The sequence below is a fragment of the Trematomus bernacchii genome, unplaced genomic scaffold (assembly GCF_902827165.1).
Source record: "Trematomus bernacchii unplaced genomic scaffold, fTreBer1.1, whole genome shotgun sequence".
In the NCBI taxonomy this organism is placed as follows: Eukaryota; Metazoa; Chordata; class Actinopteri; order Perciformes; family Nototheniidae; genus Trematomus; species Trematomus bernacchii.
In genome coordinates this window covers 23,521,852-23,546,142 of record NW_022988043.1, presented here as the reverse complement: position 1 = coordinate 23,546,142, position 24,291 = coordinate 23,521,852, and the positions used below count along the sequence as shown (strand labels likewise).

Here is a 24,291-nt window from a genome sequence, read left to right as displayed (position 1 = left end):
TATAAACAATTAATTAATATTTAAATGTGTCTTTGAAATAGTATGTCTACACCGAGTTTGTATAGATGTTATTATCAGCACATACTATATTCACTCAGTCATTATACAGATATATAACATAATCAGTGAACGTGCAGTCGTGATGAAATCAAAGGATTATTGGGGTTACATTGGATTATTCTGTAGTTATATAAAGCAGCTGCACGGGATTGGTGGCTGGAGCCGAGCATGCGCAGAGCGTCTCCTCGCATTTAACAACACAAGAAACCACAAGCGTATTTACGGAGTTTAAAGTGAACAGTGAGAGTTTTTAAGGAAAGGAAAGCGTCCTGTGAAGAATCAAGGTGAGTTTATGTTTTTCCCGCGGTTCGGCTCGGTTCGGCCCGTCTCTGTGAGTGTGTGTGAGTGTGAGAGGGGGGTGTGTGTGCTTGGTTTATTGTCTGTGCGCTGTAAATGGAATTAGGAGAGAAAGGAGGACGCTGCATCATGGAGTGTATTCAGCAGCAGTTCGTGTTAAAGCAGCTCTCGGTGCATGTTAGTGCTTCAAGCCGCCGTTCTGGAAGTTTCTCCGGCCGCACGCACTGAGCTGCCGGACAAAAACTGAATATTATCCCGGCCTTTTTATCGGGAACAAAATGTTCCTCCATCCGAACGTGAAGCTTCTGCTTTATACCTGCGCACAGACCCTTAACATAATGGCGTCAAAAAGTTATATTTTAACATTTGTATTCATTCTTTCGTCATGATTTTGGACAACTTTTGTTGCCTTTTAATTTTATTTGTGGACATTTCACATTTGTAACAACTGAAGTTGATTATTTGCGTGTTTAAAAAAAAGTTTTCACTCAAATAAAAAAACAGAATGGCACAGACTTGCAGCATGAGTGTTGAGTCTGCATTTTCATTTAAATGTGATGCTGAAGTATTTTTGTTTGCTGCTGGGACAACGGAGGAGTCTTCATCACTCACTGCGAGCTGAGAGTACACACCCACCACCAACACACACACACACACACACACACACACACACACGCACGCGCGCGCGCCACAGTCACAACCACCGTCCTCTGGAACTCCTTGTACCCTTTTTAGTTTCGCGCGGTTTTAGATGCTCGTCGTGCTGATCCGTTAATGAGATCAAGTGCACACTCAGCACTTGTGATTGAAGTTCTATCTGATGTAAAGGTTTTACCAACACATTTCTCCCAGCCTGTAACATGCAAGTCTGCTTTGTGCATATTAACTGAAGAAGAATGAGCCATACAGTGTAGACATTGTGTTTGGAGTATGTGTGTCTGTGTGTGTCAAAGCCTCAGAACCTTTGTCAATGTGCACCTTTTACTTTTACAGTTGTATCCTAAGCAGAAAGATGTTGATGCCGCACAGGTTAAAGGCCAAACTGCTCAGTTAGGAATCCCCTCTGCAAACAGGAAACAAAAAACTAAAACAGTTAAAGAGTCACTGAAATGAACAAATGTGTCAACATCCCCTACCCCTTTCTTAGGATAATACCCTCCCCTTTAACTGTAGTCAGGGTGAAACCTTTGTATGTCACATGTTAGTGAAGAGTTGAGTTTTGTTTGTGTAGATTTACAATCTGTACAAAGGCAGTGAATTGTTTGAGAATTGCGTCTAATTGAGTGGGTGTGTCCCTCCGCCTAATGAGCCTTAAATCACTTTATATGTCTTGGAAACTCCAATCTGTTCTTTCACTAGAACTAATGTCATGTTTTGTCAAATGTATGTCCATCTTTTTTAAATCTGTGTACACTCACATGGGCAGATGACAAAAAGGGCCAAAGGGAAAATTAACCATTGCATCCGTGATCAATCATCGCCAATCATGGTATGTGATACTTTCAGTATTTGAGGATCAGTTACTGCCTTTACAGAAACTGGTTTACATTTTATATAAAAGAATAGAGTGGTGCAGTGATGACGTATTTTTTAGGCCGACCTGGAAATTAGCATCGCAAGGGATCCCTCAACAAAGGCAATGGGTCTTTTTCCATTGGATTTCAGTATATTGCAGTTAGACTATATTGTATTATAGTCTCCTAAGACAGCAACCACTTTTTGTTATCACACATAGGAGCTTCAGATATTTACCAGTGGGGTGTTCACTGGCTTGTTTAATGTCGTAGAACAAAACGTGATCATCTCTTCAGCTTGTGTTAACCACAGACTTTATTTCAGGCTTCTAAACACAAACGCATTCAAAAAACCATTGTCTCCGAAGGTAACCGGAAGTGGTAAAATGCAACATTATTGCACCAATCAATTCACATTATATATGCTATCATAGTCAGTTACATACTAATTTAGCACTTTAACCATACATTGACCAGCTTTATGGTTTCTACCTAACATCTTGATATAGTGTTGGGCGTGTTGCCCACTGTAGAAATTGTTATTATACAATCTGGGTTATGGGTACATTCTTGGTATTGTCCTCTTCCTCTTCCTTGCCTGAGGGAGCGGGCCTGCTTTCAGCATCTACACACACACACACACACACACACACACACACACACACACACACACACACACACACACACACACACACACACACACACACACACACACACACACACACACACACACAAAAGGCAGACTGGACTTTCTGCTTGGCCGGGGATGCTCAGTGACCGTGTGTTTTTGTGTGCGTGTGTGTGTCAGTAGCACAGCAAGATAGCATACATAATGGATGTGGGTGTGTACATGTGGCCTCTGTTGGATTTTTATTAAATACATTTGGCTACTCTCCTTCACATATATTAAAACAGCTTGCATTTATGTCCCAGAATATCTCAATGTGGTCAGCTTAAAACTAGCACCTTATTGTTAGCTGTTCAATTTAGAATCTGCCAGTGTGTAAGAGTTAAGTTATGTGTGTGTGCCAATTCAAATCACATCAATCTTTGGGTTAACGTTTCATATCCATCCTTGTTGCCTTTATTTGTATTTGCCAGTATAAATATTTGTTTGTCCCTGTTGCAGCTGTTCCAGCAAAACGGGAACAAAACTCAAAAAGTGTGTCTTCATACATCGATGATCCCAAAGAATGAACTGCAGATCATTTTGTGATGGGATGGCACCAGCAGCTACACTGGGCACATCAAGTAGATCGTAGAATACAGCCTTCTTACAAACTCTACCGTCATTTGGTCTCAACTGCACACCTTTAGAGGGGCATGTCAATGGTCTTCAAAGGCTAAAATCCCTATGTTTCTCTCCCACAAATGAAATGATGTATCAATTAGAATCACATATTCACACATCAGTGTGCATTTAAAAGTTCATAGCCAACTCCTGTTCTCTGTATGGACATCAGGACAGATCAGAACAGAGGCTTATGGATGATTCAGTGGTATTCAAACAATCCCACACACACTGGACCTTCTGCTTGGCTGGTCATGCTAAAGATGACAGTGTGTGAGGGTGACAGTACAAGGGGATGTTAATGTGTCGGGATGGATGCTACTTTTATTGAAGCACCCTATATGTTTGTTGAAAGGAATACGTTATTTTGCTAACTTGATATTTGTACTTTGGGGTTGAACAATGGGTCCATTCTCGCAAGCTCTCTGAGTGAGGTTGGTGAGGTGTTGCGTTTAGGTTGTGTAGATGTTGTTGAGAGACATGTGTAGGCATTGACAATGCCCCCTCCCCCCCTCAGTTTACATGCTGAGAACACTCGTTCTGCAGAGAGCTCACGCTAAATCATTATGTTATTTTTGAGTTGTACATAAACAGTTTGAGTGGAATAAGGCCCAAAAAATGTGATGTGTTAGTTTCAATTCAAATCTACAATTCACATTACTGCTGACATACGCACCCCAGTGCTTGTCCTTCAACAATGAACATGTGTTCAACATGCAGGGAAAGTTTGAATGAGACTCTGTGTTCATGTATGTTTCTGCAGACAGCTGCTGGAGCCTGGGTGTGTGTGTGTGTGTGTGTGTGTGTGTGTGTGTGTGTGTGTGTGTGTGTGTGTGTGTGTGTGTGTGTGTGTGTGTGTGTGTGTGTGTGTGTGTGTGTGTGTGTGTGAATGGTATGTTCCCCCAGCTCCACCCTGCAACCCCCTGAAGCTATCACAGTTGTTTACCCTCTTTGCTTCTGACTACACTACAGCATGCTAGTATTGCATAACTCCAAACTACCCTCCAGTACTGGATGCAAAGTGTGTGTGTGTGTGTGTGTGTGTGTGTGTGTGTGTGTGTGTGTGTGTGTGTGTGTGTGTGTGTGTGTGTGTGTGTGTGGAAGCTAGTCAGGCTGGTTTAGTCTTTGCCTTTTACACATCATTCATTGTAGTATGAGTGGATTAGTGGTGTCACATGTGTAGCTGTCTGTCTAACTCTGAGGGTCAAACAGTTCATACTCTGAAATATATCTTTTAAGTTATCAATGCTGTATTTATTAAGCCCCCTTGAAATACTTGAAAAATCCAAATTCATGTAAAATGATCAACAAAGAAATCAAGCTATAACAGTTATCCATGTATGCAAAAGATCTCACGGGTTTGATTTTATACCCTAAATACTTAAACCACCTTCAAAGTGTTTAATTGCACAATAAGTATTGAATGACTTGGAGCATGCTGATTGGCAAATACTCAGACAGTGCAGATGTTTTGAACACAGCACAGGCACGACACATTGACTCTACTTGACATACTAGCAGGCTTGGGGAGTAATTGATCACAACAACGCGATTATGTTATCACGATACAAAAAAGGTAACTGTATTACCTTTCAGTTGTACTAAAACGGAGCATTTTCTGTCAGCTCAGATTTTATTTCTGCTTTTTTAAACTAGTATGTGCTCATGTGTTTCAGTGTTGGTGTAGACTAGAGGCTACTGCCTGAATATGCTGAGTGAAAGGCAGCTTTTCCTATACATAAAATCATGTTTGATGCTAAGTATCTTGTTTTTCTTATTTTCAATTCACCTAAGTAAAAACCTTCTTATTGTTGTATTTTATTTATTTGCATTGCATTTGATAACAAGGTAATCCAAAAGTCACAAAAAGAATTCATGTTACACTACTTTTATATTTTGATACTAAGATAAGGTTACTGATAACATTCTTTTACGGATTACTAGTAATTGTAACGGAATCATTTTTTTTCTCAAGTTACAAACTCTGCATATTAGCAACGTTATCTCCATTCTTTGTCAGTCAATCTTAATGAATCAAACAGTTCCCCCTGTCTATTCATAATAACTAGTAAGTAGAAACTAAAGTTGGATTCTTATTCTAACTAAAACTACATTTTGAAAGTGAGTCTCAGTTAATGAGCATGAGGTCACTGAGGATTATCCGCATTAGTTGTGGCAGGTTAAGTTCAGGTGCATGACTCCTGCTGGCTCAGAGGCATGTGCAGGGGTCGGGGGGGATGTGGTGTTACACTGAAATTGTACTTGATTAAAGTCAACGTTCCCGTTTTGTCAGTGTATCTGGTATAAGGACACCAATGTGAGTAGAGATTTAGTTCGATCATTTCTAACAAAGGGCTGGTGATGATTTAGAAAAATTGTTAATGACTGCATAATGAAGCAATCAGTTACGAGTTATAACAAGCACTGCTTTATTACACATGATACTGTGGAAATGTCTGACGGAGAAATGTGTCCTGTTTGAGCAACGTTTGATCAAAACTAAGGCCAACAGGTGTTTTTGGAAATTGTTTTATAATTATATTAGGGCTGTCAGTCGATTAAAATATTTAATCGCGATTAATCGCATGATTGTCCATAGTTAATCGCGATTAATCGCAAATTAATCGCACATTTTTTATCTGTTCTGAATGTACCTTAGAGGGATATCTTTCAAGTTTTTAATACTCTTATCAACATGAGTGGACAAATATGCTTTATATGTTTGTTTATTATCATTTGAACAATGACAAATATTCTCATGAATATTAAACACAACAACCTCTGAACATTACAAATATTCGCCTCAATTCAACCTGGAACCTCTCTCATACTGTGTGTGTGTGTGTGTGTGTGTGTGTGTGTGTGTGTGTGTGTGTGTGTGTGGTGTGTGTGTGGTGTGTGTGTGTGTGTGTGTGTGTGTGTGTGTGTGTACTGTGATGGATCGTTGAGCTATGTGCAGCTCAAGGCATATATGCTCGAATGGGAGCTGCCTGGACGCTGCAATAATGTTGCGCGTACTATCCGTGCTGACTTTTCGTACAATGTCACACTGCATAAAGTCAAGTGCTTGGCGCAGTTGTCGGCGAAATGTCATTGAAACAGCTCCTTATATCCGTTAGCGCACCTAGCTAGCACCAGATGCTAACAACAACAACACGTAAGGTGTGCCTCGCTCGCGCGAGTCGCGCCACACATACACACTCCCTCCCGGTCCTCCCGATGGCCAGTCCGGGCCTGCCAGTGAGCGTGGAAGTGTGGTCTGCCACAAGCGGGCAGCAGGAGCGGGGCTGTCAGCATCAGCTTGTCGATGGTATTTTACACTCGATGCGCTCTGAAACTACGGCGGCCGAGGACAAAAAATACACATGCGTTAATCGCGTTAAAATAATTAGTGGCGTTAATTTTTTTTTGCGTTAACGCGTTATTAACGCGTTAACTTGACAGCCCTAAATTATATGTATGAAATAACATAATCGTGAGCTGTTGTTGTCAGTAGTACTTTGACGAGAGAAATTAACAATATTAAATATTAAAATATTCCAATATCTAACTTTTCATTACTGCCTTATCACTCAAGTACACACACCAGAATTGGTAGTTTAACTTCCTTCCTTTCTGCCACAGATTTTTCTAGATAGATTAAGTATGATATCAAATTCAAATTCAAATTCAAAGGGGCTTTATTGGCATGAAAGTTCAACGAAACGATGTTGCCAAAGCATCAAAATACAAAATAATGAACATTCAAATGTTTACATATTATTGATATATATATATACAGTGATACAATTACACAACACACGGGCTATCATCTCTCCTCATCTTTCACATCAAAGTTGAAGATCATACTAGTGTTTTCCTGCTTTATTCAAAGGCTTCCTTCAATCAGATTTTAGGCAACATAAAATTGAAGGATTACCATTTTCCCTTCTTTTTAACAATAATGAGATAAGTTTAACAACTTCCTGTTCTAGTTTTGAAGCCTTTTAAGCAGCTCTTCTCACTCGTGTGTATATTGTGTTGTGTGTTGTAGGGATGAAGTTCCCTGTGGATCTCCTGGCTGGTGTCAGCCAATCAGAGGTGGAGCGGTCGGCCCACGCCTACATGAACAGCCTCCTCTACAGCGACCCTGACTGTCCTGACCAGCTCCGCCTCTCTGACTCCACCCAGGTAAACACTGCCTCCTGACTGGACCAGAGGGCTGTCAGTCAAACACACGTCCCCTCAGTAAGGGATGGTTTTCTGATGGACAGGGACAAAGTACATTTAGTCACGTATTAGAGGCACTTGTACTTAAGTATTTTTATTTTAGGCTACTTACTAGTCCACTTCAAGTTACTAGTTACAGATTTAGATTGTAAAAAAATATTTATAATCAAGTAATAAATAATGATGATGACACCATATCAGGGGTAGCCAACCCAGCATGTTCTAAAAATAGCTCGCCAAGCAAATCCAAAATGTCAAAAATACACAAAACAAAAAAGGAAATGTAATTAAAAGAATCTACCCTATGCATAAACGAAACCTCAATCATAGCGAACCCTATCTACTTACTACAACAATATCTATCTAACACCCCTCCTCCCCCCACAATGAATACCGACCAATCACGTTCTTGCTTGATTTGCGGGACCAGCGTTGCAGTCGGGAAGAAAAGCAATGTGGAGCGGCACCTCCCCGCTTCATAAGGAGTGTGACCTTTCCTTCTGGCAGAATCTACACAACACATCAGCCCCATTGAACAGCGTAGTCATGCCAGCCTATACAACACATCAGGGGCAGAGTTTTACTCTGTGTGTTGCTACTTGCATATTTATTTATTGCACTTGATGCACACACACGCATGGCGTAATTTCCACTGGGGACAGAGGGGACATGTCCCCCCCACTTTTCAAAATCCCGTTTGTGTCCCCCCACTTTACAAATATGTTTATTATTATTTTTTAACGCAAGCCGTCATCGCACACAGCCTCTGTGAGTGAGCGAGAGAGAGAGAGAGACAGAGAGAGAGCGAGAGAGAGAGAGAGAGAGAGACAGAGAGAGACAGAGAGAGACAGAGAGAGAGAGAGAGAGAGCAAGCGAGCGAGAGAGACAGAGGGAGAGAGAGAGAGAGAGAGAGAGAGAGGGAGCGAGAGAGCTAGGGAGCTAGGGAGAGCACACCTTTATCTATTTAATATAGATAAAGTAAGAAATCATTCCGATGTGTACTATAGGACAGTAACAAAAACAAAAACAGTTTGAAAGGGGAGTGATTAGTAAAATATGCATAAATAATAAAAAGAAAGAATGCTAACTAGGTAACATAAGATAAAAATAAACAAGTTTAAATGATTTGTTATTGGTTGTGATCATATTCTAAAGATGTTTGGATTATTGAAAAGTATACAGCTCCCTTTCATCTGAGTGTTGAGAGCTGTATCCATCAATTCATGTTGTGCTCAAAGGTTTTTAGTGACATTTTAATCCTGCTAGTAATCCACAGTTTTAGAAATGTAACAGTAATCTGATTTCATCTTTTTTAATGTAACTAAGGAAATAAAGTTACCTTTTTTTGTTATCCTGATTACCTTATCCCGTTACATGAAATCCATTTAGTCCCCAAGCCTGGCTGTCAGTTAGTAAAGCCCCCTATGCAAATATCTGATTTGTGATGTTGTGTCTCTCCTCAGGTCACCATAGATGTTTCCAGTGTGGGCTTCATCCCTCTGTATGGATCCAGTGATAAGCAGCGTATCCTGGCTCTCTTCTCTCCCTCTGACCCCCTCACTGCTGTGGCTCTGTTCCTGCTGGACAGGTGGTGGACGGTGGACGGCCTCCTGCAGACAGGAGACCCTGAACGAGATGGAGCTATGGAGGTATGACCACATGTTTCTCCTGTTAGGAAGTATCACTCTCTCTATTCATATCCATTCAATCTGATCAGAGAGATCTGCTGCACAATCAATAATCATTCTCCCACATGTTCAGTGTGTGGGCGAACCTCCGCAGTGCGAGGCTGACTCCTGGTGCATCCACTGCACTTTGTAAACTCTGTGGCAACAAAGTGGTGCATGAATGAGTCCTGAAACTAGGAAATGAGTTAGCATTTTATAACTTTCTGTGACCTCGTTTAGTTTAGTTGAAGCCTGAAGAAGCCAGATTTCTAGGCTTGTTCTAAAACTGGTGAATGTCCAAAGTTTTTATGTCGTAGAAAACAAAGTGACTGAGACTACTAAACGTTATCACACCGAACACAAGTTCACTTTAAGCTTCCGTTTGCTTTTTACTTCTGGCGATTCCATTTACGCTTTAAATAAGCTAAAAGAGATGTTCATATGTGGAGAGTACCTTGCTGAACGTGTGAGTCATAAACGTGTTTACTTATGGAAGAGGATGCTGTACTTTGCAAGGGAGAGAGCAACTTCATAATTGCTCTCAAGAATCCTCTGTTTCTCCAGGGACTTGCCTCAGTTAACTCTCTCCATCTACATGTTTGCATCCAGCCCTATGTTAATCTATCTTGTTGTATTACTGTTTTCTTTTTTGCCCCCCCTATGCCCCCCCCCATCCTATTCAAAATCTGTCCTTGGGTTTCCTGAAAGGGCGCTATATAAATCCAAGCTTTTATTGTTATTATTATTATAAATATCAAAAACAAAATCTTAAAAGTGCACTTTAAAGCTGTGTTCAGAGAATTGAAGTGATGATGTGCAACACAAATATATTTTAATAATGCATCGTGTCTCAGTTAACCAACTCTGTGCCCTGAATAAAACATGGTGACATCACTATGTAACACTTGCGCTTCTATTGGCTAGCGCTTTAACACATTGTACCTGATAGGCTAAGGGGTGGGACATCTCTAAGCGGTTCACCAATCACAACAGAGCAGACCAGCTAACCAATCAGAGCAGACTGGGCTCTGGTTTCAGACAGAGGGTGAAAAGAGGTGCTGCAGCACAGACAGTATGAGAAAAATAAAGAGCTTTTTGAACATTAAAGCATGCTGTTTCTCAATATCTTTACCTTTTCTAACATTAATTTAACCAGTAAAATAAGCTTACCTGGCATGAATTTCTTCTGCTCTTCTTCCGTCTGCTTTCGAGTGTGCATCTGTGCGAGAGACTTGTAATGGCGGCAGAAGTTAAACTTAAGGAACATGAGTGGGCGTGGTCATGGTTTAACTCCAATAGAATTGACTCTGCATTTTTGATCGCACTCTAGAAGCTATGAGTAATAAATACACTCCAAAATGATTAAATATCACTATTTCAGAGCAAAATAGTAATTACTCTGGAAAAAATACTCACCAATATTTCCTGTGTGGAGACATGTCCCAGTAGAGACACTACATACTGATATACACCTGAACATGAAAATGAGCAGAATAGGGCCCTTTTTATATAATGTCAGGTGTGGGGAGGGTGAAGAGATGAACAAGGGTTGGCTATTATTAAAAAACGTGTTTATGAACACTTTCAATAAAAGATAACATGAACTAAATCTATCCTTATACTCAGGATGAGCATTGCCTCCAGCATGCCTGCTTTTCTCACAGAGGGTACTCCTGCTTTTCACTGCTTACTAATTCAAATATATTATTTTAATTGTGATCCAGCAACAAAATATGCTCCATGTGTGTGTCCTTCAGGTGGAGACGGTAGGAGAGAGGATAGTCTTATACATCCTCAATCGTGTCGTGTATAGAGCCCAGGAGATGAGCTCTGAAGAGCTCCCCTTCCTCTGCCACGGAGAGAAAGATCATGCAAAGATCCTCTGGAGTCATGGAGAGGCTGTCGGCTTCTACTCAGTCAAACCCCAAGGTACTGTGTGCCACGATAATGCATCTACACAAAACATGTATTTGTGTCACTTTTCCGACAATAAACAAGTAAACAACACAATAACAAGCAACACCAGCACAGTACAATACAACAACATTGTTGCCAGACAGTATGTTATCTAGAGCAGTGGTTCTCAACTGGTGGGTCGCGACCCAAAAGTGGGTCGCGGACCCGTTTCGAGTGGGTCGCGGATGTGTGAGTGAAGGAAAAAAAATTGGATTTTTCTTTTTTTTGGGAAAAAGTCAAACTTTTATTTTGAAGGCCCGATTTTCTTCTCAGAGTGTACCAGAATGCGTAGTTTATGTTAGTATTTCTAAAAATCTCCTGGGGGAGAATCCCCCCAGACCTCCCTGTTGGAGTTGGGTTTCAGCATGTGTGCCTTTTTATATAGTTCAGCTTTGATTCCATCATCTCATTAAACCTTTTTTAAAAGCATACTTTAGTTCTGTGAAGGGATATAAGGGATATATGCACTGTACTTCACTTTTATTAATATTGTATGCTCAAAAGCGTATATATATATTACAGCACGATTTTTTGTTGAATAGATTTGAGTGCTTCAAAATGTTGGGTCACGATGTATTGACCAAGTAAAAAGTGGGTCCCGAGGCCTGACCAGTTGAGAACCACTGATCTAGTTTCAAGAAAGATACTTTTTTTGTATTATGGACACAGACCGTGAGTTCACAAATATTTAATCAGGCGTTTCCAATAGTAGTTCAAACATTGAGACCATTTACAGTGTGTAAGTCTTTTCTTAGTCTTAATACAAATGTGTCTCCATCTCATGAATTTCTTTACTGATTTCGATCCAATGGTCTAATGTAGGAGGATCGGCTTGTAACCAAATGGGAGTCATCTTTTTTTCTTTACGGCTAAAGTGAATATTTTCAGAAGGTATCTATCCCTCTCTGTTATTATGTCTGGTAGGTCACCCACATAAAGGACAACACATGAGAAAGGGATCTGTAAGCCCATAACGTGCTGCTTGGTTCTCCAAATATCAATCCAGATTAGGTGTATCTTTGTCCAATTGAGTAGCTTTTTAAGAACAATCTATCTTAAATCTAATCTGCAGACTTTCACTTTTTCTCCACAAAAAGTTGAAGTTGAGCAACCAGTCTTACCAACATTACCGTTGTTTGTATTTGGAATTCATCGTTATATTTATGGATGTTTTGACAAATGCACTTAAAAAACGGAAACTTTGACTTTAATTAAATGTTAGTTGAAAGCAATAATATTACGTTTAAATAAAAAATATAACTTACTTAATATTATTGCTAATAGTTATGTGAAATCCGTTGACATAATACATTTTATTAAAGTCAACGGTTCAGTTTTTTCAGTGTATAATTTCTATAGTTTCTGTTTAATAGTCAAGAGCCTATGTAATGTTTGAAGTGTTTTTTGGTTGTTTTGTCTGTACCTGCCCATCATGGACTACAGATGCATTTGATCTAATAACTAAAACTGGCATACATCTTCTCTTTTTGTGACTTTCTGCATGGTTCTTGTTTAATAAAGACATCATAATAACAATGTATGCTTTTTGTTTCCCGTGTAGGTACCCTTTGTAATTCCTATTCAACCAGAAGCTATCAGCTGACTGTCATGGACTCCATATTTGTTAGAAAAGGTCAGCGTGGGAATGGCTTCGGCCTCCAGATGCTGGAGGACTTCGTGCTCAGTTCCAAAGAGGACTGTCTGGGTCTGAGGTACCCGCTCACAAAACCCATGTATAAAGGTAAATGATGCACATTATGGATATGGACGATGTGACTCACAGACAGCTGTGTTTGTGCTGGTATTTCATACAAGTACAAACCCTTAACTACAATGCTCTTTGTTTGTAGTGTGTGAGAAGTACCTGTGCCAGTACCCAGAAGACACACATCTGCTGTGGGAGGTGGAGAGCATCGGGGCCCCCAACCAGAGGACCAACATCTCGAGCAGGATCCAGGCCATGGATCAAATCGGTAAGAAAGACCTTAAATCAGTATTTTTCAAACAATTCTATCATCCTGAAATAGAGTGGTGAAGTAATGAATCCTAAAACCCGGAAAATACTTTTACCACTTCTGGTTCCCTCGTCTCTTAGTCAGCTGTTTCTTTGAATGTGTTTGTGGTTAGAAGCCTGTAATAAGGTCTGTGGTTAACACAAGCTTATGAGATATCCAAGTTTTGTCATAAAATGCATCAGTAAATACTCCACTGGTGAATGTCTGAAGCTTCTGTTTAAAAAAAAAACAACTGTTGCTATAGTTGACAAAAAAAACTACTGAACATCATCACGCCAACTCAAATCTGCCTTTAGCTTAGCGGTGGTGATCCGCAGCCATGCTACTGTGATGTAGTTTGTTTATAGCATTACGTTAGCTTTTTATTTCTGCCAATTGCATTTACGCTTCACATAGTGGTGTTAATATGTGGAGATTCTCCTGCTGCCACAGAGCCTGTTTTCTTAAAAATCCCATAGGGAAATCCCATTGCTTTTTGTTAAGGGATCCCTTGTGATGCCTAAAAAAAAAAATAGTATAGTCAAATGATTTATTTGAAATCTGCAAAGAATGCACTGAAAAATGATTTCAGCTTTTTAATGATTGTCTAAGCATTGACACACTGCCTGTCTACCTGTGTTTCTCAGCAGTATCCAAGAGTCTGACATTCACAGAGGAATCCCTGGTGATCACTGAAATGACTGAAAAGGATGTGGTGATGGAGGCAATAAGCACTCAAATAAAAGAAGCTGAATCTATGGAATGCACAGTTGAAATTGTGGTACATAATAATTTTTTCCTTACAAATTGAAACAAATGTTTTTGAGAAACAAAATAATTAAAGTAAAAATAATCCCTGTGATTTCAATTTGTAGGAGGAAGTGACCGTACTGAGCGCTACCAAAGGTGAGAACGCTAGCATTTTACATCTATGTTAAAAAAAGATTGTATATTAAAGGTTCTCAGGCCTTCTGAGCATTAATATAGCAGTAGACCACTATTTGTTATATACACATACTTTTATTAGTCTCTGCACAGCGCTCATATAGCCGCTACCAATGATCAGGTTCCCACTCGTGCTGTTAGCATTGCTAGCTCCATTAGCTGCTAGCCACCCGCCATGTTGAGAGCCATTTGGAGGCAATCCCTTGTCATAGATATGCTCTGAATTCCATAAACAGTAGATAGCCTTGCATGTATTTTTCAATACATTAATGAAGATTGTACCAATTGTTTCAGTCTCTGAGGCCGAGGTGCCCCTTACAGCCCGGGGAAGAAGCAGTGGCTCAAAACGAAGGAAGACGGCTGAAAAGATTGCAGAGGAAAAGTCCGAAAAAATAATCAGGTGTGTGTGAAATAAACCAGGATACTCCTGGAAAAGGCATGAATGCAAATAAGGGAATTGGGAAATTCAATTGTAAATGCTTGTAATTTGACGTCTCCATTTCAAATGGCTGTAAATCTAATGAATCTCATCAGAACGTACAACTCAGAGGAAGGCAAGAAAAAAAGGTCAACAAGAAATCCTTTATTCCATCAGCTGTGACCATCCTTTTAAAACACCCACTAAGTCACTTTAAGATGACATTTATTTTGTCTAATGTGTTTGAACTGTTTTTTGTGCTGTGTATGGTGAGCAGAGGTCGCGTTAACCGAATATTTTCCGTCTTTGACGGATTTCTTTTAACAATGACGGAAAAATCTGAAAGCATTCCGTCATTTTGACGGATTAGAACAAACTCGGAACAGCGCCAAAGTTTCCCCGCAGCGAGGCTCCGGTGTTATGTCGTGTTATGCATGCCCGCCAAAAAGGAAATGATACCGTTTCCAAACCTAACTTTGCCGTACAAATCATTGAAATGTCTGCGAGTTTTTGCTTTACGCTGTGCGCGCTCCCGCAAGGTGCAGTGGGCATGCATAACACGGCGCTAACAGTTCACGAGCGTGCTCTCTCTCCCCCCCCCCCACGTCAGAGTTGTGTAAAGGCCGACGGAAATGTTGCGATCCTGTCCGTCAAAATGACGGGCAGCGAAAAAGTCTAGCGCAACCTCTGATGGTGAGTGTTATGAATCTAAAGTTTCAGTAATGAACAATTACCTGCCATTTCTAGGTAAAATCATTGAAAAAGTTGTATTTCAACAGTTGAGTAACTTCTTGCATTTAAATAACTGTTTGGATGTGTTCCAGTCAGGATTTCGTCCAAACCACAGCACTGAGACTGCTCTTGTAAAGGTCTTCAATGACATCCACTTAAACACAGACAGTGGCAGAACTTCAGTGTTAGTATTATTAGATCTCAGTGCTGCGTTTGACACTGTTGACCACAACATATTACTAGACCGACTAGAAAACTGGGTGGGACTTTCGGAAACAGTTCTAAATTGGTTTGAAACAACTTTGTTTCTATAGGTAAATACACATCTGAGTTGACAAATATGACATGTGGGGTACCTCAAGGCTCCATCTTGGGGCCTCTTCTCTTTAACGTCTACATGCTACCACTGGCTCAGATAATGAAGAACAACAAAATAAGTTACCATAGCTATGCGGATGACACACAAATGTACATAACCATTTCACCAGGAGACTATGCTCCAATTCAAACACTGAGTAAGTGCATTGAACAAATCAATGACTGGATGTGTCAGAACTTTCTCCAATTAAACAAAGATAAAACTGAGGTAATGGTTTTTGGAGCCAAGGCAGAACGTATAAAAGTTAGCGCTGAGCTTCAGTCTGCAATGTTCAAAACAACAGATAAAGCCAGAAATCTAGGTGTAGTCATGGACTCTGACCTGAGTTTCAACAGTCACATTAAAACAGTTACTAAATCAGCCTACTATCACCTAAAGAACATATCTAGGATTAAAAGACTAATGTCACAGCAGGATTTGGAAAAACTTGTCCATGCTTTTATCTTCAGTAGACTGGACTACTGTAATGGTGTCTTTACAGGTCTCACTAAAAAATCTATTAGAAAGCTGCAGCTAATTCAGAACGCCGCTGCTCGAGTCCTCACTAACACTAAGAAAGTGGATCACATCACTCCTGTTCTGAAGTCCTTACACTGGCTTCCTGTGTGTCAAAGAATAGATTTCAAAATACTGCTGCTGGTTTATAAAGCTTTGAATGGTTTAGGCCCAAAATACATTTCTGACCTACTGCTAAATTATGAACCATCCAGAACTCTCAGGTCTTCAGGGACTGGTCAGCTTTCTGTCCCCAGAGTCAGAACTAAACATGGAGAAGCAGCGTTCAGTTATTATGCTCCAAATATCTGGAACAAACTCCCAGAAACCTGCAGGTCCGCTGCAACTCTTACTACTTTTAAATCCAGGCTGAAGACTTTTCTTTTTGCCGCTGCTTTTAATTGAACTATTCACATCTTAAACTGCACTGTAACTTTTATCCATGTATTTTTTCTTTTAATGTCTATTTTATTATCTTTTCTTTTTAATGACTGATTTTAAATGCCATTTTCTTAATGTCTTCCATTTTTGTAAAGCACTTTGAATTGCCTTGTGTTGAAAGGGGCTATATAAATAAACTTGCCTTGCCTTGCCTTGCCTAAAGTTCATTATCTGTCATGACAGCTTTGTGGCAAGTTATCTTGTCAGAGCCACATTTGGAGTGGTTATAACACTAGGCTTGTTTTTTTTACCATGTTATGCTTGAAATGAACAAGTGCTATCTAACATCTTTTAGAATTGAGGATATCGAAGCAGAAACCCCCAGAGAGGAGCACGTTGCTGAATCTCTCCAGACTGAGGTGTGTATATGCAAACTCTCATCTGCCTACATGACCAGTACAGAAACTCGTTCATGGGTTAATTTACTATGTTTATGTTTTAGGATGTGACCAGTGTTGTGCCTGAAGAACAAGGACAGGATGTAGTTGATACAGAAGCAACTATATTGGACCAACCAGACGGAGGCGATGCCCCCCAGGATCTGAATACCTGCTCTCATGACTCTCAGATAGCTGTTGAGAATGTGGCGTCGGGAATCGAGGAAGATACTGCAGTGCTGCCGCTCTGTGAAGACATTTCATTGGTACCCAAGGAAGCAGAAACTCTGCACAGCGTGGAACAGGCAGCAACAGTTGGACAGCAAGTGGTCAGTTTATCAACACATGCAGCAGCAGAGAACGGTGAAGCTGAAGAAACAAGAGGAGCCGTTGTAAAGGCCAAAAAATCTGCGCAGAGTAAAACCCCCAGACGCAAATCTACCCGTCACAGCAAGCAGGAGGAGGAGGAGGCGAAGGAGGGACCTGCAGCCCAGGATGGACGGATCTCTCTGAGAGGAAGAACTGTAGTGAGCACACCCAAAACCACACGGAAATACACACGACGCAGCCAGAGGGTAAGGGACGAGGTCGATGGAGTTTCTACACCTGAAGCTGGCACTGAGGGAGAAGAACAGGAGGAGAAGAGCTCCGTAAAAGAGGGTGTGGATGCGGTGGAAGAACTGGCCGAAGACAAGCTGGAAGAAAATGAAGAGGAGACAGAGAAACAGCAGGAACAACTGGCAGTGAAGGCGAGCTCCACTGAGCTTACAGCAGAGACCGCAGCAACACAGGATCACGAGGAGGACAAAGGTACGGATGAATGTGAGGAAAAACAAACGGGTGATGAGGCGACAGAAAATAAACCAGATGTCTCTGAGGAGGAGGCAGAGGAGCCTCCTGTTGTACAGAAGAGAGCTCTGAGAGGCAGATATAAAGTCGCTACCAAACAAAGCCAAGATCTTCAAAAGCCAGAGGAGCAGCACCTAGATGAAGGGGAACAGAAAGCAGAGGAACAAGCAGCAGATCAACCTATGGAGGAACGCCAGCAGGTAGAAGAAGAAGAGAAAGCAGACCAAACAGAAGGAGAGACATCAACCGAGGAAAACACTGTAGCGGTAGAAGAAACTGTTCCAAAGGCAGAGGAAGTTAGTCCTTCTACTGAGGTGAACGTGGAGGGGGTTCAGGTAGAGGAAGAGACTACAGAACCAGAGGAAGAGACTACAGAACCAGAGGAAGAGACTACAGAACCAGAGGAAGAGACTACAGAACCAGAGGAAGAGACTGCAGAACCAGAGGAAGAGACTGCAGAACCAGAGGAAGAGGCAGTCTGTGACACAGCTGCTGCTTCAGAGACAGTCACACCTGAGGAGGTTCCTAGTGAGACTGGAGAGCCTCAGGAGAAGGACATCAGCTCTGAAATCCCCAAGCTCCAGAAAGCCACTGTGATCTTAGTGGACATAAAATCAACGAGCTATCATCTTAGTGCGAAGGAGGCCGATGAAGCAGTGGATGGAGAGACTGCTCGACGCGAAGAGGAGGATGGAGGGAAGCAGGAACACATTTCAGAGGGATCTGCAAAGACTGACGAGAAGCAAGAGCTTGAAGGGCATTCTGAAAAAGCAGAAGAAACACAATCTGCCGTTGTGGCAGAGAAAGAAATGGTTATTGAAACAAGAGAAGAGAACTCAGCAGAGGAAAGTGAAGGCCACCAGCAGCAGGAGGACGACACCATGGGGGAGGGTATTGGTGAGGCGGGGGCAAAGGAAGCAGGCACAGCTCCAGTGGGGTCTGCAGACACAGCAGGAGACCACGCTGAAGAGGGTCTCCCACCAGCGGAGGAAGGAGAGCCAATGAGCCTGGAAGAGGAAGACACACCAGTTGTAGTGACCAGAGCTCTGAGGAACAGAAGCAAAGGAAGTGCAGCTTCACCAATACGCAGCACCAGGAGCAGGAAGGAAGTGGAAAACAGTGAAGAAGAGGAAGAACCGGCAGTGACCACACGGACACTGAGACGTGGGAGGAAAGCCATCTCTGACACACCCAAGGGCAAGTCCAGAAGAAGCCGTAAACGCGTCCAAGAAGAAGAGGAAAGTGTGGAGGAAGCAGGAATAGAGGCTGAAGAAGAGATTAAACACGAGGCTCCCTCTGAAAGAGAGGCACGTTTGGAGCCAAAGGAAGGTGTCGAGAAGGCAGCTGCAGAAAAGAGTACTGATGGAGATAATGAAGAAGAAGCAGGGCTGGGACCAACAGAGGAGGACAAGGAGAAAGCCCCAGAGGAGGATCAGATGGAGGTGGGGAACGAAGAAGCTGCTGCTGAGGATCCTTTAGTACCAGAAGGAGAGCCTCACCTTGCTGCTGACTCGGCTGTACTCTCAGCTACTGAAGAAGAGGAGCAACCTAGTGAGGAAACGGCCCCCCAGTTTCCTGATCTCCAAGAGACACTGCTGAGTGACGCCCAGGAAGAAACATCAGCTCCGGCTCAGGAGAGTGTTCCTGAGCCGGAGGTGAAGGTGGAAGAGGAGAGAGGGGAAGCAGGGACAGTACAAGCTGCAGAAGAGGAAGACACTTCTAATGACGTGGAGCAGGAAGCTACAGTCATCGAAACCAGAACAAGGAGAAGCAGTAGGAAGCAAGCGGCCGAAGCCACGCCAAGAACCCGAGCAGCGAGAAGCAGACAGACAAAGGGGGATGGAGAAAAGGAGGCAGCTTCTGGAATCCAGGAGGAGGAACCAGTCAGGGTTCTGAGGAGAGGAAGGAAGAGTATCCCCTCTGCACACACAACCAGAAAGAGCCCCAAGGAACCTCAAGAAGAAAAAGAAGAAGAGGGGGGAGAGGAGGAGAGGGGGGAGGTTGCAGAGGTAGAGAAAGAGGAGGAGAGGGGGGAGGTTGCAGAGGTAGAGAAAGAGAAGGAGGGGGGAGAGGTAAAGGGAGAGGAAGAAGAAGAAAAGCGGGAAGAGGTTTCTGCAGCAGGAGATGAAGAGTCAGAGAACGCAGGACAGGCGGTTGATGAGGAGCAGGGGGGGGGGAGGGGAGGAAAGGGACGAACCTGTCCCAGAGGAAGAGGAAGCTGTTGTAGCGTCAGAGGAAGAGGAAGCAGGCGAGGACACAGAGACTGCAGAAGAAGCTGTCCCAGAGGAAGAGGAGGCTGTTGTAGCGTCAGAGGAAGAGGAGGCAGGCAAGGACACAGAGACTGCAGAAGAAGCTGTCCCAGAGGAAGAGGAGGCTGTTGTAGCGTCAGAGGAAGAGGAGGCAGGCAAGGACACAGAGACTGCAGAAGAAGCTGTCCCAGAGGAAGAGGAGGCTGTTGTAGCGTCAGAGGAAGAGGAGGCAGGCGAAGACACAGAGACTGCAGAAGAAGCTGTCCCAGCACCGGAGACAGTGCAGGAGGAACAGCCAGCCTCTGAAGGAGCAGAGAGTGCACAGGAGACCGTGGAGACAGCAGAGGATGACAAGGACAAAGGTGCGTCTGAGGAGGAGGAGGAAGCAGGAGACACACCTACTGCAGAAAACAAGAGGAAGAAGTAGCTGGAGGAGAAAGCGCAGAAGAAGAAGAACCACCAGTAGCAACAAGAGCTCTGAGAGGTGGAAGGAAGTCTGCTGCTGCGAGACGTTCCTCCAAGAGAGCCCGCACACAGCGGCAGGCAGAGGAAGGAGCTCCTGAAGAGACAGAAGCAGAGCAAACTGGAGCTGTGCCGCAGGGAGCTGCAGACCAGAAGGCCGAGGAAGAGGAGGGAGAGGAAGCTGCAGCTCAGAAGACCGAGGAAGAGGATGGAGAGGAAGCTGCAGACCAGAAGGCCGAGGAAGAGGATGGAGAGGAAGCTGCAGACCAAAAGACCGAGGATGAGGAGGGAGAGGAAGCTGCAGACCAGAAGACAGAGGAAGAGGAGGGAGAGGAAGCTGCAGCTCAGAAGACCGAGGAAGAGGAGGGAGAGGAAGCTGCAGCTCAGAAGACCGAGGAAGAGGAGGGAGAGGAAGCTGCAGCTCAGAAGACCGAGGAAGAGGAGGGAGAGGAAGCTGCAGCTCAGAAGACCGAGGAAGAGGAGGGAGAGGAAGCTGCAGCTCAGGAAGAACTTACAGAGGCAGAGGTTGAGAAGGAAAAGGAAGAACCTGTGGCAGAGCAGGAGATGGTTGGAGAGGAGGAGTGTGCTTCTGTTGAAGAAACAGCTGCAGACAGACATCATGCTGGACAACAAGATGACGAGGAAGAGGAAGCTGGAGGAGAAAGCGCACAAGAAGAAGAACCAGTTATAGAAACAAGAGTTCTGAGGAAGGGAAGGAAGTCTGCTGCTGCAGCACCTAGGCGTACATCCAGAAGAGCCCAGAAACAGAAAGAGGAAGAAGCTCCTGCACCTGAAGAGGAGGCACAGCAGGAAGAGGAGGTAGAGGAAGAGGAGGCACAGCAGGCGAAGGAGGAAGCAGTGGTGCCTGAAGAAGACAGTGAGGAGGCTGAGGAAGAGGAGACAAACACAGCTGAGGAAGAGGAGGAGGAGGATTCTGCCAGTGGATCTGCTGAAGAGGCTCTAAGTGAAGATGGGTCTGTGGAGGAAGAGGAGGGAGCAGAAAGAGTGGAAACACCTCCTTCATCCTCTCCAAAATCCAAAAGACAGAAAGACCAAGAGGTAGAGGACTCGCCGCGGAGATCCGTACGAAAGAGGCCAAGAGTGGACTACAGTGAGAAGGATGAGGGGGGGGGGCCGGGTGAGACCAACCCAGAGGGGAAGGGTCAGAAGGAGCCAGAGGAGGGGAGGGACAAGATCCATCTGGTACTAGATTCAGAAGACGAGGGAAGTGAAGAGGAGGAGCCTGTAGAGACTGGGAAGAGAGTCCTGAGAGGGAGGTCTGTCCCTTCAGTGGTGATCACCCCCCCGTCTCAAAGCACACGCCGCAGTGCTGCAGTGGAGAGGGCAGAGGGGCGTGTGACTCGCTCCGCTCAGAAGAGAGGGAGCAGCGAGGATACACCGAGCAAGCCCAAGAGAATCAGCAGAATTTAGGATTCACACACACACACACGCACACGCACACGCACACGCACACGCACACGCACACGCACACACACTAGAGCGCAGCTACATAACAGGGTAAATGCAGACAAATAATTACATGACATGTCACTTGTTAGACGCTTTTATCCAAAGCTCCATACTCAATACTGTGGACAATCCCCACAGGAGCAATTTGGGGTGAAGTGTCTCAGGGACACAACGACATGCTGACTGCAGTGGGGTTTGAACCTGTGACCCCCTGATCCCAACACCTACGGACAACCCATTACGCCACACGCCCCCTAAAAACCCTTTCTCATACTGTATTGAAGCGTCTGTAGTGTGCAGGCTGACACACTACAGTACGTTTTCATCTTGATTCAAAGCAATGGTGTTATAGAGTAGCAGGAATGAGTGCTAAACGTGGGAATGAGTTAGCATTTTAGCAGCTCTGAGTTCCCTCGACTCGAAGACAATGTTTTTGTGTTCAGTTCTTAGTTAGAGGCCTGAAATAAGTTCTGTGGTTATTACAAGCTTACAAGATATTCATGATTTGTTCTAGGACATAACGTCATGAAACACCCCACTGGTGAAAGTCAGTGTTTTACGTGTCTTAGAAACAGCAGATTTAAAAAGTGACTAAATGAGACTAGTACACACTGTCACGCTAAAGATTAGCCGCCTTTAGCTTAGCGGTAGTTTGGTTATAGCATTAAGCAATTTTTCTTCATTTGTGCTTCAACTATTATAAACGTGATGTAAATATGTCGAGATTATCCTGCTGAACAAAACGTATAAGTATCATAAACGTGTCTTTGCCACAGATCTTATTTTCTGCTATATTCCAAAATCAAATAGAAAAATCCCATGCTTTTTGTCGAGGGAGTTCTTGCGATGCTAACTTACTCGTCATCACTGCTCCACCCCATTACATTACATGTCCCTTGTTAGACAACTTACATACATTCAGTACTGTGGGCAGTCCCCACAGGAGCAAACTGGGGTGAAGCGTCTTGCTCAGGGACACAACGACATGCCAACTGCAGTGGGGATTGAACCAGCGCCCCCCTGAGCAACCCAGTGAGCCACAGCCTCCCTATTAATGACCATCACTTACTGTTACAGTACGGATTAGCACATTGGATTTCTTATAAAGTTTTTGTAACAGAACATTCTTACAAGCTGGGGAAATAATATTTTTATATTGTAAAAATGTGAATCTTTGCATTGTGCAACAAATCTCTCAATTATTTGTTTTGGTAATTTTGTACTCGCTTACACCATGCTTCAAGAAAAGGAATTGGTCTTTTTAAAACAGATTTGTACTCTACAAAGGAACCAGCCATGTTGTACAGGTTGTTTGTACTTTGATTACAAAAATATTACCAAAACATGTTCTTGTTTTGCAGCTATCAGCAGAACTCAGGTCTTAATATGAGCTTCTTTTTTTATACATCTCACCTGTAGAGATCCATGTTATTCACCATGAGGACATATCTGTCCTCACTCATGTTGTTTTTAATTATGTGATAGTATTTAGTCAGCATTATTCATTGTGTCCATTTAAAATATGCTTTTGTTGTTTGTATCAAGATAATGTGTTTTCTTTAGCTGATTTTGTTGTGCTTATTAGCAGATATTAGGTCATTAACTCCTTATTTACCTGTGTGGACTAAACTGATCTGTGAACTTATTTTTCCATTAGCTGAATAAAGATTTCAAAAGGTAGTTATTTTACTGTTGTGTACTTATTGGTTATGAAAAGAGTTCCATCTGATGTCATTGTTCAAACCCCCACACACACACACACACATACAGGTTTTGCTATTCTTGTGAGGGCCATGACCCAAGGGCAGGGTGTGAGGACCCCCCTTTCTGCTATAGCCACAAAGATGAAAAAAATATCTCTAACACAAGATGGGGGTAGTGAGACAGAAAGTCACTTAAAATGTTAAAACACAAATTTTCACACAAGTGGTGAATTTGGTCGGTGTTGTGAGGACCGGCCAGTTGCTAGGCAGATTTAAGTGTGTGTTTTTCCCAGCAGTTTTGACAAGTTTTCTTCTCAAAAACCTTTTATGAGCCCCATGGCCCATAGCATTACAGATTGGCATTGCACATAAGACAAATGAAAAGACTATAAATAAACAATTCTAAAATGTAAACATCACAAATAGAAATAAAACAGCATTCAAAAAGTAGAAAATATACATGTTGAAATACCAATTTACAGTAAACAAAATAAATATAAAAGCAGGATATTATATACATTAAGTGTGTAGGAATGGAATATTAAATTAAGTATACATGTAAAATGTAGTGTGAGTTTAAGTCCAGTTATCCAAAGAGATAAGAGATTGTTGAATCCTAAAACCTTATTTGTAATATTCTATAATGATATGTTTCAGTCCCTGCCTGCAGGCCCGTATTATTTAATTTAAAGTCTATGCCGGTGTATATGTCTCTCTCAGTTTCTTAAATCCTCACCTTCTTCTCTTCTCCCATGTTTTGTTACTAACCCTTTCTCCTCTGTC

General features: G+C 42.7%; 2 protein-coding genes across 4 annotated transcripts; both read left to right on the top strand.

Annotated features, from left to right (window-relative positions):
- Positions 1–258: 258 nt before the first annotated feature.
- LOC117472800 (trichohyalin-like) lies at positions 259–20,259 on the top strand. Of its 3 annotated transcripts, XM_034118206.1 has the most exons (12): positions 259–344; positions 7,196–7,332; positions 8,835–9,020; positions 10,796–10,967; positions 12,556–12,735; positions 12,845–12,967; positions 13,636–13,769; positions 13,864–13,894; positions 14,228–14,333; positions 16,694–16,757; positions 16,841–20,024; positions 20,103–20,259. In XM_034118206.1, exons 2-12 carry the CDS (start codon positions 7,198–7,200, stop codon positions 20,177–20,179), a joined length of 4,392 nt encoding a protein of 1,463 aa, XP_033974097.1. In that variant the 5' UTR covers positions 259–344; positions 7,196–7,197; the 3' UTR covers positions 20,180–20,259. The 3 variants fall into 3 exon arrangements, with proteins under 3 accessions (XP_033974097.1, XP_033974096.1, XP_033974095.1); XM_034118205.1 differs by having other exon boundaries at positions 13,639–13,769; positions 16,841–20,259; XM_034118204.1 differs by having other exon boundaries at positions 16,841–20,259.
- On the top strand, positions 20,259–23,485 carry LOC117472819 (cilia- and flagella-associated protein 251-like). Its single transcript, XM_034118238.1, has 2 exons — positions 20,259–20,581; positions 20,669–23,485. The coding sequence occupies exon 2, from the start codon at positions 20,900–20,902 to the stop codon at positions 21,764–21,766; it is 867 nt and encodes a 288-aa protein (XP_033974129.1). The 5' UTR covers positions 20,259–20,581; positions 20,669–20,899; the 3' UTR covers positions 21,767–23,485.
- The last annotated feature ends 806 nt before the right edge of the window (positions 23,486–24,291 follow it).